This window comes from Diceros bicornis, chromosome 11, assembly GCF_020826845.1.
Source record: "Diceros bicornis minor isolate mBicDic1 chromosome 11, mDicBic1.mat.cur, whole genome shotgun sequence".
Lineage (NCBI taxonomy): Eukaryota > Metazoa > Chordata > Mammalia > Perissodactyla > Rhinocerotidae > Diceros > Diceros bicornis.
Window position 1 is genome coordinate 33,415,281 of NC_080750.1, and position 24,547 is coordinate 33,439,827.

The 24,547-nt window shown below is 40.0% G+C and overlaps 1 protein-coding gene across 1 annotated transcript in view; it reads right to left on the bottom strand.

The window, feature by feature from the left end:
• FREM3 (FRAS1 related extracellular matrix 3) overlaps nt 1–24,547 on the bottom strand; it is a 77,316-nt gene that overhangs the window by 27,767 nt on the left and 25,002 nt on the right. The window contains exons 3-4 of the mRNA XM_058550131.1: nt 5,962–6,108; nt 2,509–2,739 (exon numbers count right to left, since the gene is read on the bottom strand). Coding sequence (XP_058406114.1) covers nt 2,509–2,739; nt 5,962–6,108 — 378 coding nt within the window. The remainder of the gene's footprint in view (nt 1–2,508; nt 2,740–5,961; nt 6,109–24,547) is intronic.

Consider the following 24,547-nt stretch of genomic DNA (forward strand, 5'->3'; position numbering starts at 1 on the left):
TGGAACTGGAGAGGCAGTGGAATTGTGTTTAGGAGACCCTTTTTGAAAGGTTGAAAAGGATATGCAGCACTAAAATGGAAAGGAAAGTCTTGCAGAATTCTGTGTCATTTTTTTTTTTTGAGGTCACATTTTAAGTCTCCTCAGTAGAGGTCATATACTTATGCCCTTGCTTTACTTTTACTGTTCATTTTTTTTAATGCTTTTAAAAATCAGGTAACCTAATTCATTAATGAAGAAAAATCTTCTTTTGCTTTATTCAACCAGCATTTTAATCAACATTTATTGTGCAGATGCGGTGTGTAAGACACAGCACTGGCCACTTAATATGCTGAGAAAAATCAGCTACTGGTCCTGCCTTTAAATTTTAAAATAATATTCACATTGAAATTTACTGAGCTGTGTTTGTGGGTGTGTGCACGTGCACATGCACACATATGAGTATATTTACTTATATAGAAATGTACACACATCAGAACATTCACTGAAATGTGAATATGAATATTGGCCATCTCTTGTTGATGGAATCATGTGTGCTATTTTTCTTTGTGTTTTTCAAGGCTTTTCATTAAGCATGCATTGTGTAGTTAAAATATATGTGTTTGAAAAAAATAAAATTTTGAAATGAGTTGTTCCTACTCACAGAGTCAAGTAGAGAACTGAAGTAACTATCTGGATCAAACCGTATTTAATTGACTGAGTTCTTTCCCTCATATCATATATACACATAGCTTCTTCCTCTTGGTGACATAAGCAAGAAGGAAAAATATTGTAGTAGACCCTTCTTTCTTCTTTTGGAACTATTACTAAGTGATAACCCCGAATTCAATGTTGAATTATCCAGTTATCATATATTAAAATTTTTTCTTCTTACTTTTCCTGCCTTAATTAGTTTCAACAGATACTGATATTGACCTCTAGGAAAACACTGGTCCTGAGTGACAGAGGAAAAAGACCATGATAATTTTCTTTTGGCCAATTTATCCCCCTAGGGTCTACTATCTTGACATCTCTTGATTCAAAATGTTGGCATCATGGAAGAAGCTAAAAGTAAAGTTATTAGTGTCATGTGAAAAAAATTGATACATTAGGACTGAGTTATTCAGTCACGTTCTCTATTTATTTTCCCATTCCAGAAAGCCTAGTCTTATCCATCTACAAATCTGAATCCCGTTTATACTTCAAGATTCAGCTCAAACCCTGCCTCCTCCAAAAGCCTTAGTTGCTTGGAACTATGCTGATCTCTCCACTCTCTTACCTCAGAACTCTTACTGGTTTGGCCATATATCCTCACATTTGGCTTTCCTAATTGATTCATGTGTCTAAGTGTTGTTATCAACCAAATTTACCGGATACCTTGTTCATGGGGTGGTGGGGGCAGTGTTTTCTTCTTTGTCTGCCAAAGTGCAGAGCATATGGAACAGTATTTCTCAAATTGTGTTTCAGAAAAACTAGAACTCAGAGACTTCAAAGAGTATTCCTTGGGGACAGCAAATTAAAAAGAAAATCTACAGCTTCATTTGGGAAAACCAGTCAAACAAAGTTAAACAGGTTTCTTTATAAGAGAGTTTCTCAGAAATCTTAATATGCTTAATATGGGAATTGTGATGCTTCCAAGAAGGGAAGATATTTGAAATGGTTCCTAGACTCCTTTGGTCCAGGGAAAGCTTTCTGACCCTGTTATAGAAATTCTGTTGTACTACTGTTCTCTGTTATGCAATTGGGGACATGCTAATCCAGAGCACTCTTCACAGATTCCTGTGGAATTTAACTAAGATTTACTCCTTGGTGGTAAGTCATGCAATTCTAGGTGATACCTGAATTCTTTCAACTATTGTGATAATCAAGGTGTCTAATTAAAATTCAAAGATGAATACTAAAACCTTTTAGGGAATATTCTTCTACTTTCACAAAAAGGGGCAGCAAATAGCACAAAGGTTTTTTTTTTTTTTTCCTTTTTAATTTCTCCCAGGAGATATTTACTGAATGAGCAAACAAATAAATTAATAAAATGAACCTGTGAATTCAAGAATATCATGCACAACTGTAACAGAACTTTGTGGAACACATGCTGAAACCAATGAGTTGACTAGTTCCAGTAGCAACATCTAGGACAGGGATATTTGAAGTCCCCACATGATCTCGTGGGGAGCTCCCAGAAAATTGTGAGAAGATAGTGGGCCTGGAATGAGCCCTGAGGATCAGCCATCCGGGGGCAAAGCTGCACCATACTGAGTGTGCAGAGAGCTAACAGTGAGGACTTGTGCGTATTTTAAAAGAACACTGGTAAAGTCATGTCTCTTTCGATCTCCTATATTCCTTTTCAAAAATCCTAAGAGCAAAGGAAAAATTACTGTCCTGAAGTGATTTAATGAACTTTAAATCCTAAATGGTATGAGCTTGTCCTGTGTTTTATGGAACCTGAGGGAGGTATCAGGAAGGTACCCAGGTATCAGGAGGTACCCAGGAAGCTGTGCTGGTTAATAGATCATATCAATAGGTACCACATACCATCTCCAGGGTCTACAATTTCAACAGTTGCCATTTCGGGAAACTCCAGTGCAGCCATGACAGGGTCCGACAGAATGATCTGGAAGGTCTCTGAAGCCTCGTATTCATTGTCAGATATAATTCTTACTCTCCATGTGGCTGTAGTCTGTCCAGGATTGAACTGGACCTGTTTCTGGGCCTTTGTTTTAAAATCTTTGTCTTTTTTTGCAGTTTCATCTTTGGTTACAATGCCTAAATAAAAATCAGGAAACTATAAATATAAAGCCAAGTGACTGAAGGAATATTCTCCTTTCAAAGTGGATTCTATTTTGATGAAAAACAGACAACATAGAAATTGCTTCTTTTAATGGCCCTGAAAGACACTTGTAAACTATACTTATTGGCTGAGAGAGTGTACGTAAACAGAAGTGCACAGAAGTGAGAGGAAAGCAGGGAAGGAGGACAGAAAAGAGAGAACAGAAAACAGTCATTAGCTTATTTTAGCAAATATTTACTGAGGGATCTGATGTGCCACAGTCTGCCAGATGCTCAGGATTCAGAGATGAGTGACAAACTGTTCCAGCACCCAGAAAGCTCAGAGTCTAAAAGAGAAGACACTAGAATGTGAACCCTATGGAGGTGGAGATCTTTGGCTGTGTTGTTCACTGATGTACTCCTCGTGACTGCAACAGTGCCTGGCACGGAGGAGATATTCAATAAATACTTGATGAGTGACTATTTTGTATCTGATAATTTCAATTTCTGCAGTCTCTGGGAGCATAACTCTAGGTTATTTTCTCATGCAGATCTTTACTCATCGTGTTGAGTGATTTTTGCTTGTGAAAGAATTGTTAGTAATTTTCCAGCCATTTAGGAGGTGGGGATAGATTTGAGCTCTGTTAGGAATTAGTGACTTATTGAAGAAACTGAACAACAACAAAATACCCAATTTTGTTAAAAATACCCAATGTGAGATATAAGAGTGAAGGGTGCTACCGCTCAAGACTGGCTAGATCCTCCTCTCACCACAACATATTCAGGCACTATTCCAGTTTTGTTTGGTTTTGATTTTAACAAACCAATGAAGGCCTCATGATGCGAGAATACTTATGCCTCATCACTACGTCTCAATATAAGGTTTAGACTCTGCGGTTGTTTGAATGTGTGAAATCAAATATTGTGATCTGACACTAGCTACTGTGAAAAGTTTTACATAAAATGAGATTAATAGCCCCTTGTGCCGTTTCCTCTATCTCATTCTCAGAGAATCGGATTTTGTAAAAGACACCCAAAGCTATACAGTGTGAAAATAATTTCCACAATAGGAGAGCTAGTGTGGACTTTTTAAACTGCTGAATAAAGCCTGCATTAATACGAGTTTACTGACTGAGAGTGAATGTCTAATTTTGAAAAGCCTTCTGTGGCCACACGCTGAAGTGGAGAAGATAAAGAAGAGAGACTGTTATCCTCAGCTATGGTTTAAACAGAGGTAGGTGGCACTACTATATAAATTGAGTGGGCATGTGGCTATTTACTTACTGTTTGGTGAGCATTGGCTCTGTGCGAGGTGCTGAGGATGTAATGCTGAATTTGGTACAGCCACCACTACCCTTAAGGGGTTTACAAGTCTATGGGGGAGATAAACAGGTGATTTCAATTCTGTTCTCTGTGTGCCATGGAATAATAATGGTAGTCAACATTTATTGAATATTTTATGTGTGCCAGGGACTATGCTAGATTGATTTAACTCACTATCACATTTAATTCACAAACAAGTCTTGAGATGGATGCTTTATAGACAAGGAAATTTAAGGTCATTAGAGCATCACAAAAAAGAGTAGGTACCAGAGGAGGAATTCAAACCTCACAGTTGTTTTGTCTTGTTTTCTTCTAGATCCTGGGCTTTGACTACTAATCCCAGCATAGGGTGGGGTGAGGGGATTAGGAGGGCTTTCTGGAGCACTGGGTAAGGTGTTTGTAGGTTTTCTTCTGTGGTGTTGATGTGGTTTTAAGCAGTGTTTTATAGTTGACTGTAGTTCACTTAACAACAAATATTGGGTGACTACCATATACCCCATGCTGTTTTCAGGGTTGGCGTAACCCAGAATGTAGTTCCTGCCCTTATGGAGCTGGAAATATACTGAGGAAGACAGACAGTGGACAGATGGACATATATGCATGTCAGGGATGGGTAGTGCTGTGAAGAACAATAAAGCAGGGCACAGGGATAGAGCATATAAAAGTCCTGGTTCAGATAGGGAGGCCAAGGGACATCTCCCTGAAGAGTTTAGTTACTTGACAAACAGCCAAATGGTTCAGAGCAGATAGATGAGTTTTTTCCTGAGCCAGGCAGGGTATTAAAATATTTCTTGACATAATAACCCAAATTTTATGCCCATGAGAAATCCCTGAGATAAAGAATTATGGAGATGGAACCCTACAAGAGAAAGGAGGCATTATTCAGCTGAAGTTCTTGGCAACAAATTCCACTGTGTGTTGATAAAGTAGCCTGCACTGTAGATGGAGGCTGAAAGCCACCCAGAAATCAGGGTGCTCTTTGGCTGACCTCTTCTCCTAGGAGAACAGTCCTCACCCAGAAGCCTCTAGCCTGGAGAGGAGACTTGAGGATGCTTGCCTTTTCCTGATTGCGTGTTCTCAGCCATCTCCTTCCTGGCTTCTAACAGTGTTGAGATGTTGGCAAGATTCTGACTGGCTCCCAAATGTCTGGTAAACTCAGAATGCTCATTTGTAAAATGAAGATAACACACCCCATCTGTCTTCTCAACAGGTGATGAAAATAAAGGCAAAATGGTCTCTGAAAGTTCTGGTAGCTAAAGGTGTTATAAAAATGTCATGCATTATTAGGACAATTATTGTTAATTATTCATGATGATAATGAGATGTGTTGTGTAGGCGTTACATATCTGTTTACCCCAAGGAGGCATAGTTCTTTATAGAACTAGAAGAATTTTGACACTGTACTTGTTTTGGAGGAATTTATAACCTAATAGCAGGGTGAAAACAATTACACATAATCAAAAGAAATAGCTACAACAAAACACAAGAATGTATCATGAACTCATAAATAATTTTTCAAAAGAAATAGCTAGAACTAAGCATAATAATATATTATAAGCTTAAAAACAATTTTGAAAGAAACTGAGTGACTTGGGGATTGTGGTATATGGCTGTGAAATGTTTTAATTTTCCTGGCATCCTTTGAGTTGAAAAAGAGAAAGAATGTAACCTTCCAGAAAGAGGAAAACAGAAGAAGGAGGATAAAAAATTGGTGTGTATATATAAGCCTACAACTCACATGGAGTAAAAATCAGGGCACAGTTTCACACACAATTTTTTAGAGGTTCCCCAAAACCTGTTATTGATTCTCTCCCAATCTATTCTCTTATAATTATTTTTAAGCCTAGAATCATGTTTCCGTTACCTTTCAGCAACAACCAATCTCAAGTTACTTACTGATAAAGGATCTTTCTCCAAGGTACCCTCTGCGTGTGAGGGTCACTTCTAAGAACGTGGAGTCTTCATCCACAATGTAGTACTCTTTCTCCAAAGAAATCCAAGCCCAATTTAGATGGAAATGTTGATTTGTTAGCTTATTTCCTCCTGCAATTGATAGGGGCAAAGGAGAAGTTAGATGGAATATTTGATGGAAAAATCAGTGATTGGGGTTTGCATTTTGCTTCTGAAGCCAAGGGTTTTAAAATAAATCCTCCTTTTTATATAGAGAGGAAAAGTACTTTGCTTTTCTAGAGAATTTCATGAGCACAATCTAAAGCCCTGTTCCCCTGCTGGAGGGAACCAGTGCCTCCTATTCCTACAAGGCCTCATGTCCTAGGGTTCTGAAGAGTCAGAGCTTAGTAGTTTTAAATTCAACTTGTACTCAACATCTCCATCCTTTCCTCACTGCCTCTCTTGTTTGCTTCCTCTCTCCCTGCCTCCTGCCCTCGCTTACCGGCACTTGGTTCTAAACATCTTACCTTTTTCTCAGTTCCATGTGGTCATTTATACACTAGGCTAGTCTTAAACTTTTTGAGGTCACAGATTTCTTTTAGGCACACGGTAGTAAACTTCTTCCTTCAAAATGCATATATTCACCAAATTTTACATGCAGGGGATTATATATTCCAAGGGATTCATGGGAGCCCATCAGCCCACCTATGAACTCCTTAAGATCTATGCTAAGCAAAGAAACTGATTATGCACATAAATTGGCTATAGGTTTCCAGAGTAATGAATACATTAAATATTTCCTTGTGATGTTAACCATAAAGACTCAGTAAATATAATCATCATGTACTTAAGGAAAGGAAAGACAATTCCTAATGTCAACTTATGGCCCATAAAGAGAGGAGAATTAAGAGACGATTATTGGTTACATTTCATAGATCAAATATATGAAATATAATCATATCCTATATATCATAAATCATGTATCATATGTATCAAATATTATATTTTCAAGTCATGCATAGAAAACATATCTATCTGCAAGTGGAAGACTTTCTGATTGCCAAAATACCTATGTACATTTACCACAAAAAGAGTAACCTGATAATCTAAAAATGTTCCAGTTTTCAGTTTCTTGGGTTTGATAATTCTAGTAAAAAATGTGTTAATGCACTCTAGAATTCTCCTGTAGATCTAAGTTATATTCTAGGTTTCTGAAGGATTCTTGATGAAAAATCACAATTAATTAATTAAATCACCTATCCAATTATTCCACAAATATTTTTGAGCATCTGTTATGTGCTGGTCAACTCTTCTAAGTGTTGAGAATGGAGCAATGAGAAGCAACAAAATCCCTATTCTCACAGAAGGTACTTTCCAGCGGGGGCAAATAAATAATGTGTAATATGCTTGGTGGTGATATCTGCTATGAAGAAAAATAATCAGACTAGGTGAATAAAGACTGACTGGGAAAATCAGAAGGGACTATTTTATATAGAATGGTTAAGTTTAGCTTTTTTAAAGGGGTGATATTTGATGAGAGATGAGGGGGAAGAATATTCTAGGCAGAGGGAAGAACAAGTACAAAATAATTATGCCCACATTTTAAAAGTAATCAATATTCTGTCATGACCAACTTGGGCTCTAGCCCCTTCTGATGGCTTTTTCATTCCTTGTCTGTCAATCAGTATTTAAGAAGGTGCAGTAGCTTTTTCAGGCCATTAGTGTTCTTTATGGCCGTGTAGTTAACAGGATTTTGTTTTCTGACTATCCAGCAGCTTTGAAGTCCCTTTCTATGTTTGGAGAATTTGACATTTGATGAGTCCCACCTCCTCTAGGAAGAAGCCAGGAAACATCATTTTGCAGCCTCCCTTACAGCTGGGGCATCAGCATGTCACCTAGGCTCTGTCAATAGCATGAAACTGATTCAGAAGTGTGCAACGTGAAGATGCAGGTGCTGCATGGAGCTCATGTTTTGGTGAGGGTTGTAACAGAGGCATCTGACCTTCATGGGTATTGGTGGCAGAGGTCCAGTGTCCAGGGCCAACTATGGTGTCTGTGCCTACTGGTAATGGCAGTCCATGGAGTGCTGATGGCATCCTTTCTAGCTGCATAGACTATCATTCTGTCTCTCTAGCCTCCTACAGACACTACCAGAGCTCACTACTATCCCATGACGAATGTCTTTTTTACCTAAATAGCTAGAGTAGGTTTGCAATTAAGAAACTTGATTGATACACTAATGAATTTGTTTTTCTCTTAGTTGAGCTTGTAAAGTAATAGAAATGAACCCAAACCAGTTAGAAAAATAGAAGATTTTTTTGAGGGGGAGGGCAGAGGGGGTAGTTGACATAACCCAATGGCAGGGAGTACAGCTGGATCCTCAAGAAAATGGGCCTAGGAACTGAAAATTTTTAGGTCTTAATAGCTACCCTGAGTCTCTGCCCCTAGCGCCCACATGGGGTTTCTTGTAAAGGCTTCTCTCTGTGCATTTGTTTCATTCTGTATTCTCTGAAGACCAGTTGGCCTTCTCCGCTTCCCCGCACATGTGGCCCCACTCAACCTGAGTTTGATTATCTTCAGTTCAAGTGACCAGCAGAGATGGATTAGCATCTCGGCATTTCAGTGGCCAAGCCTGGGTCTGGTTAGCTATGGTGCAATTAGCTGTGGCCTTGGCTACAGTGTGAGGTGGAGGAGGAGGGCAGTTCTTAGAGAAGAGGGCTCAGAGATTGAGAGATAATCTAAATGGTATCTATCTTCAATATCAGGACACAAAAACTGGGTGAAAGTACTAGAGAGCCCTTTTGCATTCTTTTTTAAATTTATTTTAATGAGGTCATATTGTTTTATAACATTGTGTAATTTTAGGTGTACATTATTATATATCAGTTTCTGTATAGACTGCATCTTGCTCACCCCAATAGTCTAGTTTTTATCTGTAACCATACACATGTGCCCCTTTACCCCTTTTGCCCTCCCCCCACCTTTCCCTTTTGCATTCTTGTCTTCAATAATTTTTCTGTACTCAGATTCCAAAATAAAATGTACAGATAATCCATGGAAGCAGATAGGTGGGATAGAAATAGCAGGGACTTTGGATATAAGGTCAAATGGCTGCTCTGCCACTAGTTAGCTATATGAACTTGAGAAAGCTACCAAATACCTTTGAATTTTAGATTCCTTAAATGTTAAATGGGGATAACAACAATAATGATGTCGGTAATAATATCTTCCTCACAAAGTTGTAAGGATACGCTGGATAGTGAAGGTGAAAATAACTAGCACGATGCCTGGCACACAGTAGGCACTCAAGAAACTGGGCATATTCAGGTTACATTGACATGGATGCACATTTTAAAGGAGAGGCAGGAGAAAATAAGTACAAATCAATTTTTTGTTTTTTTTTTGAGGAAGATCAGCCCTGAGCTAACATCCATGCCAATCCTCCTCTTTTTGCTGAGGAAGACCAGCTCTGAGCTGACATCTATTGGCAGTCCCCCTCCTTTTTTTCCCCAAAGCCCCAGTAGATAGTTGTATGTCATAGTTGCACATGCTTCTAGTTGCTGTATGTGGGACGCGGCCTCAGCATGGCCGGAGAAGCGGTGCGTCGGTGCGCGCCCGGGATCCGAACCTGGGCTGCCAGCAGCGGAGTGTGTGCTCTTAACCGCTAAGCCACGGGGTGGGCCCCGAAATGAATATTTTTGAATGCGTAAATCAATTAGGCACAGAGAACCCTTTATTTGCTCATTTATACATTTTATAAACAGTTACTTTGAATTCAAACCGTACAGCAGGCACAGAGCTAAGACCTCTGCTAAGAGTTGTGGATCAGAAGACACGCGAGGTGTAGTTTCTTTAGAGAGGATGTGAACAGATTTCATGAGACAATAAGAGCTTAAGCATTGGGCAGCGACAGTGGAGAGGAAAAGGGTGGCGTAAAGGGAGATTAAAGGAGAATCAACAGGTTGTGGGGGAGGACGAGATCCGAGAACAAGTGAGGAGACTGTGAGAGACGGCTTGTGGAGCTCAACCCGGACAGCTGGAGTAGCTGTGCCGTGTGAGCAGAGATGCAGAAGTCGGGAGGGCAAGACAGCTTGGGAGCTTAGTTTCAGATTTGGCTTTGAAGTGATGGTAAGAAGTTCAAGTGGAGAAGTTCATCAGATATGTGGATATTTGGGTATATGGGAAAACTGTTTCGGGGAAAGGCAAAGGCAAGAAACGCATACAAGTGGTTCTGAGAGGGAGTTCGGAAGTGAAATTTCTGAAAGTTTAATAGAGAGCTAAATACATATCTATAATCTTTGTATTTTGTCAGGCACTGCCTCTCAGAGGATCCAGCCAGTTGTAGGGGTGGATAGGAACATTTATAGGCATCAATGTCTGCCAGCAGACATCCTGGGGCCCTGAGGAAGCTGATTCAGGCATTGCCTTTCCCACCTTCTCAGACTGGTTGGCCCCTGGACTCTGAAACTCCAAGCCAGGAACGAAGTGGAGAAAGGGATTTGGTCTCCGCCAATCACCCTGCCTCCTGATGTGTGGCTCTGACTGAGGCTTCCCTGCTGGTTATGTGACATCACTGGCTGGGGAAGGGTAGGGGGTAGAGGAGAGAAGGAAATGGAATATTAGAAAGGGAGAGGCAGTGGGCTGGCCAGGGAACCCCTGCCAAGATGGAGGTTCCACTTGTGAGAGTCAGTTACAGGCTCCTAGACTTCTGAAGTCAGGGAGTTCTCAGGGGGACAGGGGACGGGGGATGTGACTGTGATCCCTCCAGGTGGGGCAGAGAGATGGTTGCCTAGGTCTAGATTGTGCCCCTACAGGCTTAAGTTGGGAGCACTTTGCACAGGCACAGCTTTCTCCCCTGGACCCTGCAGCAGGCAGGCAGCCAGCTGATGCATTACCAATTACATTCCGTATATGAGAGGTGGTTTAATGTACAATGAATAAGAGTGCAGATTCTGGATTGCATGAAAGTACGATTGATCTAAGTCAAGGACTTTGTGTAGCTGATGCTACGTACTTCAATGAGGGAATAACTGTTGAAAAAGAGGACCAAGAACTAAAGTTTGGGAACAGTCACATTTGGGGGGCAGTGAAGGAAAAACAAGTAACAGAATAGAATGGAAGATAAGAAGCATTTGAGTTAGTCTTATAAAAATGTGGAAGTCTGGTATAAAACTATCATCTAGAAGTAAAAGAACAGTTTCAAACCTAAGTATAATCTTCCTATCAAAGGACACTTTGTTATTTGCTAAATCAAACTGTCATATCTACACATCTAGTTATACTCTAGGGCAGCATTTTTCAACCTCAGTTCTGTTGACATTTGGGCTGGATAATTCTCTGTTGTGAGGGGCTGTCCTGTGCATCGTAGGATGTTCAGCAGCATCCTTGGCTTCTACCTGCTAGAGACCAATAGCAGTGCCCCACCCACCCCCATCTTCCAGTTGTGACAATCAAAATTGTCTCCAGACATTGCCAGAGGTCCCTAGGGAGAAAAGTCACCTCCGGTTGAGAACCACTGGTGTAGATGAAATTAAAGGATTTTATTGCATCTCTGATAAAAAGTCTTCATGTGTTTCATACTTCTGTGTTTTGGGAGACTGACGAACAACACATTTTGGATTTGAATTTGGCATTGATAATCAAACACTCCCTATCGGATTCAGAAGGTAGTCCAAGCCTAAGTTAATCTGAGGAAAATTAGAAGGATACAGTATCAAGGACATTATTTTTGTGTGTGTGGGAAAATGAGAGCTTACAAGCTGGGGACAAGAGCTATTTAGTGGGGGCTGATTTACCAGCACACTTTTTCCCCGGCAGCACTATGAAAGGAAAGCATCAGGTTGTCAGGTTTATATGGGAAGACCTGAGGCTTGGTCCTCTCACACATGATCTCTGTGCCTTAGGCAAGTCTCTCAGTCTCGGTTCCCTCATTTGTAAAATGGGGGTAAAGACAGATGTAAATGAGGCATTGTATTTGAGAGGCCTTGTATGTAGGAAAGAGTGGGCAAGTGTCACTTTTATCGTTTAAGCACTACAAAGTTTCTTTTTTTCCTTCATGAGACAGGAGAATGAATTGTTTTAAAATAAAACTGGTAGAACAAAATTGATGTCCTAATGTTCCAAAAAGGACATAAACCTTATAACGGGGGATGAGGGTAAACAGGGACCAGCATGTACCAAGTGCCTGTTATGTTCTAGGTGCTGGGCTAGGAAGTGTCAGTCTGCCAACAAAAAAGAGAAAGAAAAACAGGAGGCAAACAAGATGAAGGAGACACGAGTCAGTGACCAGGCACTGACAGGATCAGCCAGGATGAGGAAAGGATCTGAGTACACAGGGAGATGAAGAGAAGTAGGAAGGTGGATTTTGGAATAGGAATGGCTTAGAAAGCAACTATTAAAGAAATGATGGAGGAAAAACACCCCACTGCAGAATTTCTAACTTTTTGAATTTGAAGGGTATAATGCATTTACCTTTTCACAATGATCTCTCATTAGGTTAAAAAAAATGGGAAAACTACACCAAGTATTTTATCCAAATACTGTATTCAGGAAGATTTAATCTTGATGTAATTTATTTACTAATTCTAGTTTCTGATATAATCTCTTCTTTTATAAATGCAATAATTTTAAAATTAAAATTAAAAATAAAAATTTAAAATGAAAAAGAAGAGCTCATATACCGCTAAAGACAATTTTGAAAATACATCTAATAAATGCTGACTCTCAAATAGGTAAAATCAAATACTGGATGATAAGGTAGCCAGCCATTGTCAAATGTTAATGGTTTATGACCTTGAACTTCAGAAAAGATTTAATTGAATAGGATAATCAATCTTAAATGTTTAGTAATTACCCAATGAAAATCTAATATTATATATACTTATGTTTTCTAATACTCCATGACATTTTCAAATAGCTTCATTGTCATAAGCATTTAGCTTCTACAGCTGCCAGCATAATAGGACTTTAAAATGTATTTGAATTCCATAAGCACCTACTCATGCATTTGGAAATAATACTTATAACTAACAATTGTTAACATAGTGTCAGTTAATATCATTAGTCTTTTGAAAATTGCTTCACAGTATGTCAGTGTGAGGAAATGTGATACTCTGAATTGTGGCTTGATATGCATAGTTCCAGTTGCATGTCTACAGACTAAATATAACAGGTTTTTTTTTTCAATGGAGTTATAAATCAAGGGAAAAGAAAGTAACTTGAGATGATAGAAGAATTAGAAAGTTAGGTAAGGGAAAAAGTCAAATTACATATCAAATAGATCTCCATTTTCTTCCCTTGTCTCCCAAGTTCCTGGAGCTGTGGGTAGTAATTTAAAAAATGTGCTTTCAGGGCCGGCCCTACGGCATAGTTGTTAAGTTTGACATGTTCCACTTTGGTGGCCTGGATTCACGGTTTCGGATCCTGGGCATGGACCTACACCACTCGTCAGCCATGCTGTGGTGGCGACACACATATAAAGTGGAGGAGACTGGCACAGATGTTAGTTCAGGGCTAATCTTTCTCAACCAAAAAAAAAAAAAAAAAAAGAGGAAGATTGGTAACAGAGGTTAGCTCTTCCTCAGGAAAAAAAAGTCCTTTCTTGGGTGCAATATGCCATATCCCCTTCCTGCACAAGGATACTATTCCACTCCTATTTCTTTTGCATAATTCACTTCTATTCAATGATTCCTAGGGTCTGCCTGATTCTCCCCTCTCAGTGTCTCAGGGTGCAGCCACCCACTTCCGGAGCTGGGAAGGAGAGGTGGCTCCTCTTGGAGTCTCCAACAATACGCTGTTTTGTGCAACCACACATCTGGTTTTTCAGAAAAGGGGGGAAAAACCAAGAGCAAACAAATGAGATACCCGCAGTCATTTCTCCCGTTGTGTTCTCCTAAACTACAGCAGTGCTACCTTCCCGACAATGCTTCTAAATCCACTTCTGCAGTCTTTGGAAATGTGAGGGCAGGAGGTGGAGGGAGAGATCTTTGTGATCACACAGTGGGCGGGTGGGCGCAGCAGGGGATGGCAGGTGTAATGCGGTTTAAAAAGAAGGATTTGATATATTATTTTTGGAGATGTCCCGAACTGTTGTGATAATATATTTGGCTCTCCATTTTGGAGACTAGAAACCCAATATGTTACTGCTATGTGTAACAATACAAGTTTTCTGTGCCCTTTTTCTCCTTTTGAAAATAGAGTTCTTTAATGTAAGTACAGTGGAATCAGTGTGAAAAAATAAGGAATGCAAGCTTTTCTTAGATGCTTTTGCATGTCTCAATAGGGGCACCACATACTGCTTTTGACACAAAATGTTACTACTCAAAGACCTCTCAAAGCAAGACTGTAGAGAATAATAATAAAGAGATGGCATTAGCAGAAGTCTCCAACTAGTAGGAAAGGAGAAATACACTGATTACATGCAATGGTCATCTCTGTTTGGGATGTGGGGCTCCACATGGTCCAACTGGAGGGGAGAAAACATTGTGTCTTCTTCCTTCTCAAGAGCGTATAGGATTCAAGGAAGATGTGAAACAAACTCTTCTTCCCAAAGGATGTAATGTAATATATATATCAACTTCCTATTTGGAGTTCAGAATAATCATTCTTCTTTTTAGATACACTCTAGATAGATTCAGAGAAAGTGACTATGTAATTTCATGTACTGAACTAGAGAATCTTTTTCTCCATTTTTTTTTTTTTTTTTTTTGTGAGGAGATCAGCCCTGAGCTAACATCCGCCAATCTTCCTCTTTTTTTTTTTTTTTTCCCCGCTGAGGAAGACGGCCCTGGGCTAACATCGGTGCCCATCTTCCTCCACTTTATATGGGACGCCGCCACAGCATGGCTTACCAAGCAGTGCGTTGGTGCGCGCCCGGGATCCGAACCAGCGAACCCCGGGCCGCCGCAGCGGAGCGCGCGCACTTAAACGCTTGCGCCACCGGGCCGGCCCCTCTTTTTCTCCATTTTTATCTCACTCTATTTTATTTTCCCTCCACGTTGGAGGTGAAGACTATGTTTGACTACTGTGTTCTAGGACCAGGGACACCAGGGCTCTCTGTGCCATAAACAATCTAGCAACTTCTATAAATTGCCCATGACAGCATCCCAATTTATCACTAATGAGAAGATACAGATGCAACATATACCACCTCCACCCACCAGACTAATGGGGGAGCTGAGGCGGCCAGAAGGGTCGTGGCCCTTGATATGATTGAGAACCAGTAGCTGCCTAGGTAAGTGCCCCATCCAGGTGCATTATCTGTGCTTAGTATCATTTTTTTCATATTTACTCTTCTGATTATTGACTGTGTGAAACAATTTACCCTCATTTCCAAAATATTAATTTGGTGATATTTTAGTACATTTTTTTCTTTCAGAGATTCTTCCCTTCTGTGTTGAGATTGTTATAAGGATCAAAGTGATAATGGATGTGGAAGTTTTGGAAAAGTTTGAATTTCCTTAAACCTAAGTTTGCAAGGATCTGAGTGGGAAGAGAACCTTCTCCACCAGTAGAGGTGATGGAAGGAGAGCAGGATTTGGGCAGCAGGCCGGCCAGCTGGGCGAGTCCTTCTATTAGATGGAATCATAGGAAACTGTTGTTTTCTTCAGGTCAGAAGTGGTTGGATGTCAGCAATTCCATACCGTTCAACCTGGCATATGGAGAGGTGGCAGGAACAGAACTGGCCTCAGGGTGAGCAGCCCTGTGCTGCAGTCATAGGACACCACTGACTAGAAATGTGGTCCTGGATGAATCTCTGACTTCTCAGGACCTCATTTCCTCTTCTCTCAAATGAGGGAGTGGAATTAGAACCTTTCTGAGTTCCTTTTCAGGTTTAATATTTCATGATTCTTTCCACCCCCCCTTAGTTTAAGACAGAGCACCATCACAGCAATAGAGAAAACATATGAACTTACTAGGTCCCAGCTACACATTATTGGTCCCAGGACAAATAATACCATTAATCAGCATAAGTCAGTGTGACTTGATAAATTAAATGTGAGCTTTAGGCTCTCCAGAGGATCAAGCATGTGCAAGGTGGATGAGTTCTCAGGAAGGCACACAGACCATCTGGGTACAGAGTACACTGGTACATCAAGAGGCGTGATCTTATATTATAAGCTGCGTATTATAATCAAGTCCTTTCAAATCCATCATCTCATGTGAAAATCCAATCTTTACAACAACCTTGAAGAGTGGGAGCAGGCATACTTGACATTCGACAAATGAAGCACCTGCTTGACAAATGAAGTACCCGCGGTTCAGAGACTGTGCTTCACTCGAGGTCACAGAGCTAGTCAACAAATTAAAAAAATATGCAAAGCCTCTGGATCCTTGCCACCTCTCCACCATCTCCTACCTCTCTTGCTGCCTTTGGAGTCTATGAGCTAGCTAAATACTAAGCTATGTGCAGTTTGTCAAGCTCAGGGTACTGTTTCATAGCCCTGAAAACTCTTATTCATCCTTCGAAGCCCAGTCTGAGCATTGCTCCTTGATGAAACTCCTCTGCGCAACGCCTCACGTCTGCTATCTATGTGTATCCCTACTTGGTAGTGCCTCTCACAATTAACTGCAGTTGATTGTCTCCATGTCTCGCTCTCTTTCTATATTTGGAGCCGGTTGCTTGTATCTTTTCATCATGGAGTCCCTAGCACATAGCACAGTTCCTAGCAGTTAACAGGGGCTCAATAAATACCTGCTGAGTAACTGACTGCTTCCTGGAGAAAAACTGACCTAAACGTAGACTTAAAGAAGAATAGAATGAGCACTGCTAATAATTTAACCTATGAATAAATTGTAAATGTATTACTTCTATTACCTTGCTTCGTAAGAATGTAGATAATGGTTTTTAAAAATTCTAGTAATATCATAGTATAAAGCTGTAGTTTTATTCTACTTAGAAACAGAACCAAGACCTCCACACTAGGCTTTTAGATTCTTAGCTTAGAGCTTTTTCTTCTATAAAATACTGTGTACAGGCTGTGAATGATCTTTAAGTTTGATGGTCTTGTTTTAGAGAAATATTTTTAAAAATGATAAAAATAATGCTTTACATTTCCATAGTACACACTATTTAAGTTTTTTTCAGAGTCCAGCATTCTTCTCATGTGCTAGAAATTGATCACATAACACTGGTCATATAAGTTTGTGCTTGATTGGCATTAGAAATGAGATAGTATAATAAAAATTATATATATGCATATATAATGAAAAGGAATATTTCCTGAAGAGCTGTAATGCACTGTACACCTTAGGAAGAAGTGATCCCTTACCAAACCAAGCCCCTACAGTTCCCATAGGTGTCCAACACTGGACACAGCCCCCAGTGTGTCTACGCTAATGTCGGTGACTAGCAGCTCTGAAATAATGGATGTGAAAGCCAGAATCACTTATTCTCCTAAGAAGAAAGAGAAAAATGTCACGTCCCCATCCCAGCTCTTGTACATGGTGTGCTCAAAGGAGATTTAAGATGGTTCCCAGAGCAATTCGATTTGTAAATGTCAGGAAAGGAGGAGCCACATGGAAGTCCACATGAAAAAAGGAGATAAAAAAGAAGCCTTGTGAGGCATAAAAACAAAGTTCTACCGATCACAGGCCAGATTTTAGAACCAAGTGTATTCACACCATTGTAAGAGCGTTTGGCTGAACCTTGGAACCGTTCAACAAACCTCTTAATAATGAGAGATGACCTCCGGTTGAGAGTTCTTGAGGGCTGACAAAACGATAATTAGGGAGGAGAGGTTGGAAGTTGAAGTAAACCACAGCCCAGCTTTGTAGTAATCATCTCCATTGTTAGCCCACGCATTACAAAAATGGTCAAGCCAGATAGCCAACAGATGTCATTAGCCTAGTTCTTGGCAAGCACTTATCAGGCGAAGAATATAATCTACCCTTTTCTTTCCAGGGGAAGCATTCCATATGTCAGCAATTCCTTCCTGCCAGACCACAAATCAACAATCACTAGATAAATGAAAATCTTCTACTCATCTTATAAACTCTTGGGTAAAATATTCATTTTCTAGAAATAAAAATGCCTTTTTTATAGCACAAGCTATAAATGGTCCCAGTGGGTTCTACTAAAGTGATCGAATGTCAAATCCGTAAATCTTACAAACCCTTAAGGAAAACGGAAGTGGATCTGTCAGGCATCATGTTGAATGATGCTATAGATTGGCAAGAAGACAAAAGGGCAGAGTAGGTTATAGCTAATAGGCCAGTGACAGACTGAACCCTAGATACTGCCTGTAGTAATGGTAAAGGGAAATTCAGTTTAAAAATCACTTAAGATATATTTTATTAAAACAAAAATTGTTTTAAAGACTTTGGATTATGTTTATTATTTTATGAATTATGCTGCTGGATAACTTGACATAAGATACTATCATATAATGATCAGAAGACATTCAAATATGGAAGGAAATGTGACCAGGGCCAAACACACACAGAATAGTCTAGGCTTTCTGTCTCTCTGTGTCTTCCCTTCACTCTTATTACCTTCGTGCTGTGTGTGTGTGGTTGTGTGTGTGCATTTCCTTCGCCAAAGCTCTTTTCCCTCTATTTCTTTTATCTTTCCTCTCTCCCACATTGCTTTTCTCCTTCTGTATTTCTTCTTCTTTGTCTTGGTGTATACATCAGTTCTTCCCAGCTTCCAGAAGACTAGTTAGCATTTATATACACTATCTTTTTAAAATTTAAAACGTAAAGGAACGATTATTTAATAGCAGCATCTACAAAGAGGTTTCTCAGTTTATTCTTTGCCTTTACCCTACCACTGGAATCAAATCGAGTAGTTCCCTTGAAGTTTGTGATAAAATCTCAAGGTCATGCTTCACTCCCACATCTTTCATTGAACAAAGACACAAAAATGGGCAGGATCTCTGAGGTCACTTCCAGTCTTCAGGTCTATAATTCTAAATGAGTATAATAATAACAATGATGATAGTTTCTATAATTTTGCCTTTTTTGTGTGTGTGTGAGGAAGATTGGCCCTAAGCTAACATCCGTTGCCAATCCTCCTCTTTTTGCTGAGGAAGATTAGCCCTAAGCTAACATCTGTGCCCATCTTCCTCTATTTTGTATATGGGATGCCACCACAGCATGGCTTAATGAGCTGCACATAGGTCCGTGCTGGGGATCTGAACCAGCGAACCCCGGGCTGCCGAAGTGAAGTGTGTGAAATTAACCACTATGCCACCAGGCCGGCCCCTAATTTTGCTCTTTTTCAAATAATAAGGTGAAGGTTCGATCTAAAAAGCATAAATTTCTTTTGAAAATTGTTTCTTGGAGTTCGTAAAGAAAAGAAACATTTTCCCACTAAAACTTTATGGTAAAGCTATAGAACAAAAATATGACTGCCCCTTAAAGGTCGTTTGCCCAGTATGGAGTTTCCACAGTTATATTAGTGTAGGTGGCCTTTTGGTTTATCTAGGCAGGTCCAGGCAGAAGTCATGAATCAAGGATTAAAATATGCTATTTCTGTCGAGACTATCCTTTCCACAATTATTATTTGCATAATTTCCCAGATTCTGGCCCTTTTTCTACATATTAATAATGAGTGACAAACTGGGAATAAATATCACCAGGGAAAAGAGGAGAAAGACCTCTTAAGGCATACGAGGCTGCTCTTCTCATGCAGCCTGTATGCATGAGCTTCAGCAGAGCTGATGGTGGATCTGTAGTCTGCCTCAAAAGGAGAGAAACTCAGGACTTTGGGAGGATAGCAGATGATCAGTGAGAGCAGTGGGGTTTTTCTAGGGGTGAGTGAAGAGGTTAGTGTCTCTGAAACTGCTGATCAGCTCTTCTAAACTCCCCTAGTAGTAAAGCCTGAGAAAAAGAGACACTGATTTACCCTGATTGCCTTGCATCAAGTGAGGGTTTTTCCACTTGCTTCAGGAATGGTTAAAACTTTTTGACAGAACTGTCACTGTGATCAGTAATTTTATGTGTCAGCTCGGCTAGGCAATGGTGCCCAGTTGTTCGGTCAAACACTAGATTAGACGTTGCTTGAAGGTATTCTGTAGATGTGATTGACATTTATGATCAGTTGACTTTAAGTAAAGCATGATGTGGGTTGACCTCATCCAATCATTCGAAGGTCTTAGGAGCAAAGACTGAGGTTTCCCCAAGAAGAAGCAACTCTGCCCCAACCGCAACATAGAAACTCTGCCTGTGTTTCCCGCCTGCTGGCCTGCCCTGCAGATTTCGGAAACAAGACTGTGGCATCAACTCTTACCTGAACTTCCAGTCTATCGGCCTGCCCTACAGATTTCAGATTTGCCAGCCCCCACCATTGTGTGAGCCAATAAATCTCTGTTTCTCTCTTCCTCTCTCTCTCTCTCTCTCTCTCTCTCTCTCTCTCTCTCTCACACACACACACACACACACACACACACACACACACACACGCACCCCTCCTACTGTTCTGTTTCTCTGGAGAACCCTGACTAATACAGTCACCATAATATTTCCCACCTTTTTCTCTCATACATTAAGCTTTTCCTGAAACTTCTCTTGATGCAAGCATCTTCCAACATGTCCTGACCTAGTTACTTTTAATCACATTTACATGTTTGAAACTTGTTCGTTTGCTTGTTTTAATCCAGTCAGAAGCATTTACCATACAGCCTTTGCAACAGGAACTCTATGTAGGGGGAATTCTTCCCCTTCCCCAGTGAGAGAGATGAGCCATTTTAATGCTATCTAATTTGCCCAAAGAGCTTTCTGAAGCTTTAAACCCAGATCCCTCAAAAAAGAAAACATAATAGATGTAAAGAAAAATAAATCTATGTTTATAAAACTGACTGAACATTTAAAACTGCTTGAAAATGCTAGGAAAAATTAGAAATGTAACACAAAGGCTTAAGAGTGTTTTTATGTAAAATATACCTAATGTCCATCAAAAACCCTCCAGAGGAAACTTGAGTTGTAAAAGTGATGCATTAGTAAGTGTTACTTGAAGTGCTAGGATATATTCTGATGTATTTTCTGGAGCTAAGGATTAGTTTTTTTAACTTAAATTCTGTAGCTTACAAATCTTAGTTTTACAAAATAAAGCCAATTTTACATTTTAATGACTAGTAAAACAAGGGAATAAAATTTACCAAAAAATTTATAAGAATGAGATTCCATATTTGTTAAATTTCACTAGAAAGTTCTAAAGAGATTCAGTCATAGTTGTAGATTCTGCCTGACCAGTGTGAAAATTGTGACAGCCATATCTGAGCTTCAGGGGCAATTTTCAACCCCTCATGGTAACTACCTTCTCTTTAGTCTCACTTATGTTCCACATCCTATGTTCTTCCATCCTCCTCTGCTCATCACGTTGATCAGGCAACCTTCAGATCAGCACTTCAGCTTTCTGGAAACCTCTGCATTCCTCCTGACACCATACGTGAGTGTAGAGACTCTTGTTTATTTTTCCTTTGTGGAAATTAAATATATTAATGCCAACCCAGGGAAAGAGAAAGGCCAACCTGGGAGTGTTAATAAGACCCTTCACCAGATTTAAATTTTCCATTGTCTTCAGGCATTCACGATACCTACTAACCACACTTTTGACGATAGAGAGGCCTTCCTGGAAGAGTTGAAGACACTCATCGCTTTCCATGAAGCTTTCTTCCCTGGCTTGGTGTACTTGCATTATAAAGCCGTATATAAATCTTTCTCACACCTTGTCTGTCGTTGCAAGTAAAACTACATCTGCAGTGTAGGCGTAAGAAATGAGCCTCTACATGCTGGCTACAATGGTACTAGATCGCAGAATTGTTCCACATTCTTTACTGGAAAATCGAAGTTCTGTTTCCACACTGGTTAACACCTTCTGTTGCTTCTGGATGAATGTTTCAGGACCAGTGCAGGGGACTTTAAATAAAATTTAAGAACAAGCCAATTGGTTGTTCAAATTGAGCAACTCCTTTCAATTTTTCATGGCATCTACTTTCATGGCTTAGGCTTGGTAAAACAGGAAGCTAGTTGGGGGTATTCTATACACATTAATTATGCTGTTTCTATCTGTCATGGCTATTGATGTGTCAACTGTTAGCAAACTCATAAATGCTATTGCACAGTCACCATTCCACCAGTTCATACATCTGATGATTCTACAACAAATAGTCTGAAGCGACTCTGATAAAGACATGATATTGAGTGAAATTAGCCCCCCTCACCAAAATAGTGGCATAAACCTGAGAATTTGATAGTTTGCCTATCCTTCTGTAGTCACCTTGTTTTGTCCGGATGGGTGAAAACTAAGAGGAGGGACTGTAAAAGAACTTTCCACTAGCAGTAGCTCTTGCCTAGGAGATCTCAAAATTGGATGCTGTACCTCCTAACAGTTGGTTCTAACCAGCCATAGTTGATAAACTACTGTGCAGTTAAAGCATCCACCAGCCAAAGATCAACGACTTTGGTATCCTAGACTTCCAGCAGATCCAAATGAAGAGGCTTCAAGGGTCAATGAACAATAGGACTTGTTTTAATCAATTGTGTCAGCACTGTGGAATCATTCCACCCTCTCTGATGTGCAGACTTTGGTCCTTAATTAGCGTAATCACAAAGAACTTTCTCTTTCTGGGATACACCGGTCCCTGACTCCTCCTATTCAGTGAAACACTCTGAATTTCTTCACTGCTGTGTATTTCCTTACCTGGCAAGTCAATAAGCTCAGCACTTATTTGATCACTGTAGTGGTCTTAATATTTCTTTTAATAATATTCATATATGTTTCTACGTTACTCACTGTCTAAATAGGAGATAATCCTATTTGATTTTTGCCACAAGCACAGACAAGTTATATACCTCCATAGTGTTAAACCAGGACTTAGGAAACAACAGATTCCCTGAGTAGTGTTTAAAACACATTCCACTCACACTCTCTTTTTAAACTGTTGCTAGTTTTACTCTAAATGTCACAGACTCTAGAAGCAAATTGTTAATGTTCATCTATCAGACGGTTTCTCTAAATCTCTTCAAGCATTTGGCTTGCTGTACATGAATCAAGAAAGAGAGAGACTTTTTTCTCTCAATTCAGTAGGAGTTCAGAGGATGGGTGGAAACACATTACAAAAGACCAACATCTCAATTTTCAAATACTCAAAGACTTCAGATAAAGTGGTCCAGAGTTTTACTGGTAAGCACCCCACTGACCTTGATGGGGATGTGGAAATGCAGAGACAGAGACCAGGATGCTGGAGCCTGAAGGGCCTTAGAATTCATTTTTTTTTTTTTTTTGTGAGGAGATCAGCCCTGAGCTAACATCCGCCAATCCTCCTCTTTTTTTGCTGAGGAAGACGGCCCTGGGCTAACATCGGTGCCTATCTTCCTCCACTTTATATGGGACGCCGCCACAGCGCACCAAGCAGTACTTCTGTGCGCGCCCGGGATCCGAACCAGCGAACCCCGGGCCGCCGCAGCGGAGCGTGCGCACTTAACTGCCTGCGCCACCGGGCCGGCCCCTAGAATTCATTTTTTAACAGAGAGTAACTTGGCTTTCATTTCAGTGGGTCCCGATTAGTAAAGTGGTCAGCCGAAAATGCTATCAATCTGTTTCTTTTATTAATGAGTTGATAGGACTCTTGAAAGGACCTGGCTTCTACATTAATTGGAATTGTGTGCACTCAACAAGGTCATCAGAAAATATTTTGACCTGTGAGAAAGTAATAAAGGTCACCCTAAAGTCAAATGTATTTCTTTCTATACCTCTTAGAAAATGAAGGGGTCTCAAGTGGTAGGTAAAGATAGCGTAGATTGCTTTCATACAAAAGAATCAGTTAAGTGCTGAATGGAATTGTGTACTTTAATTCAATATTATTAATATTTTCATTTCAATGGGCCAGTCCGTGAAGCTACATTGTTTAGTCTCTGAAGAACAAACAGTTTAACATTTCTTTCTATGTTTTGTATTTCTGCATAAGTCCCCAGCTCTGTATAGCATCTCACCACTTTGTGCTTAACATGAAGTGTTGCCAGTTTCCTGCCTGTTTATTTGGTTTTCCTGGTGTGCCCTAAAGACATAATTTAAAAAATAACAAAGCTATTCATTCAAGTGGGCTTTTTTCCGTCTTTAAAAGAAAAGAATAATACATAAAGGTCTTAAAAGACATAATGAATAGAAACAATAGAAAATGAAGCTGGCAAAGGAAATGGAATATAGAAATAAAGCCCATTCAGTCCTTTCGGGTCTTGTGAGTTGGGTAGATTGAGGTGAAGACCGTGCTTGCCTGCCTGTTTTTAATGATCACATGAAGAACTTGGAGAAAAAAGCTGCACAATTGAACCTAGAGTCCAGCAAATCAGAGGGCTTAACTCTCTTCTTTTACATTATGGGCAAACTTTATAAGGTATAAGGAACAAAACAGAAGCACAAATGGCTCTGATATAATTATTAGAGACTGGTTCCTGTAATAGTTTTCTACTGCCATGTGAAAATTGCCACAAACGTAGGCGCTGAATAAAACACACACTTATTATCTCGTAGCTCCAATGGGTCAGGAGTCCAGGCACGGCTTAATTGGGTTCCCTGCTCAGAATCTCATGAAACAGCAATCAAGATGTTATACCTGGACTGCATTCTCATCCAAAGGCTTGACTAGGGAGA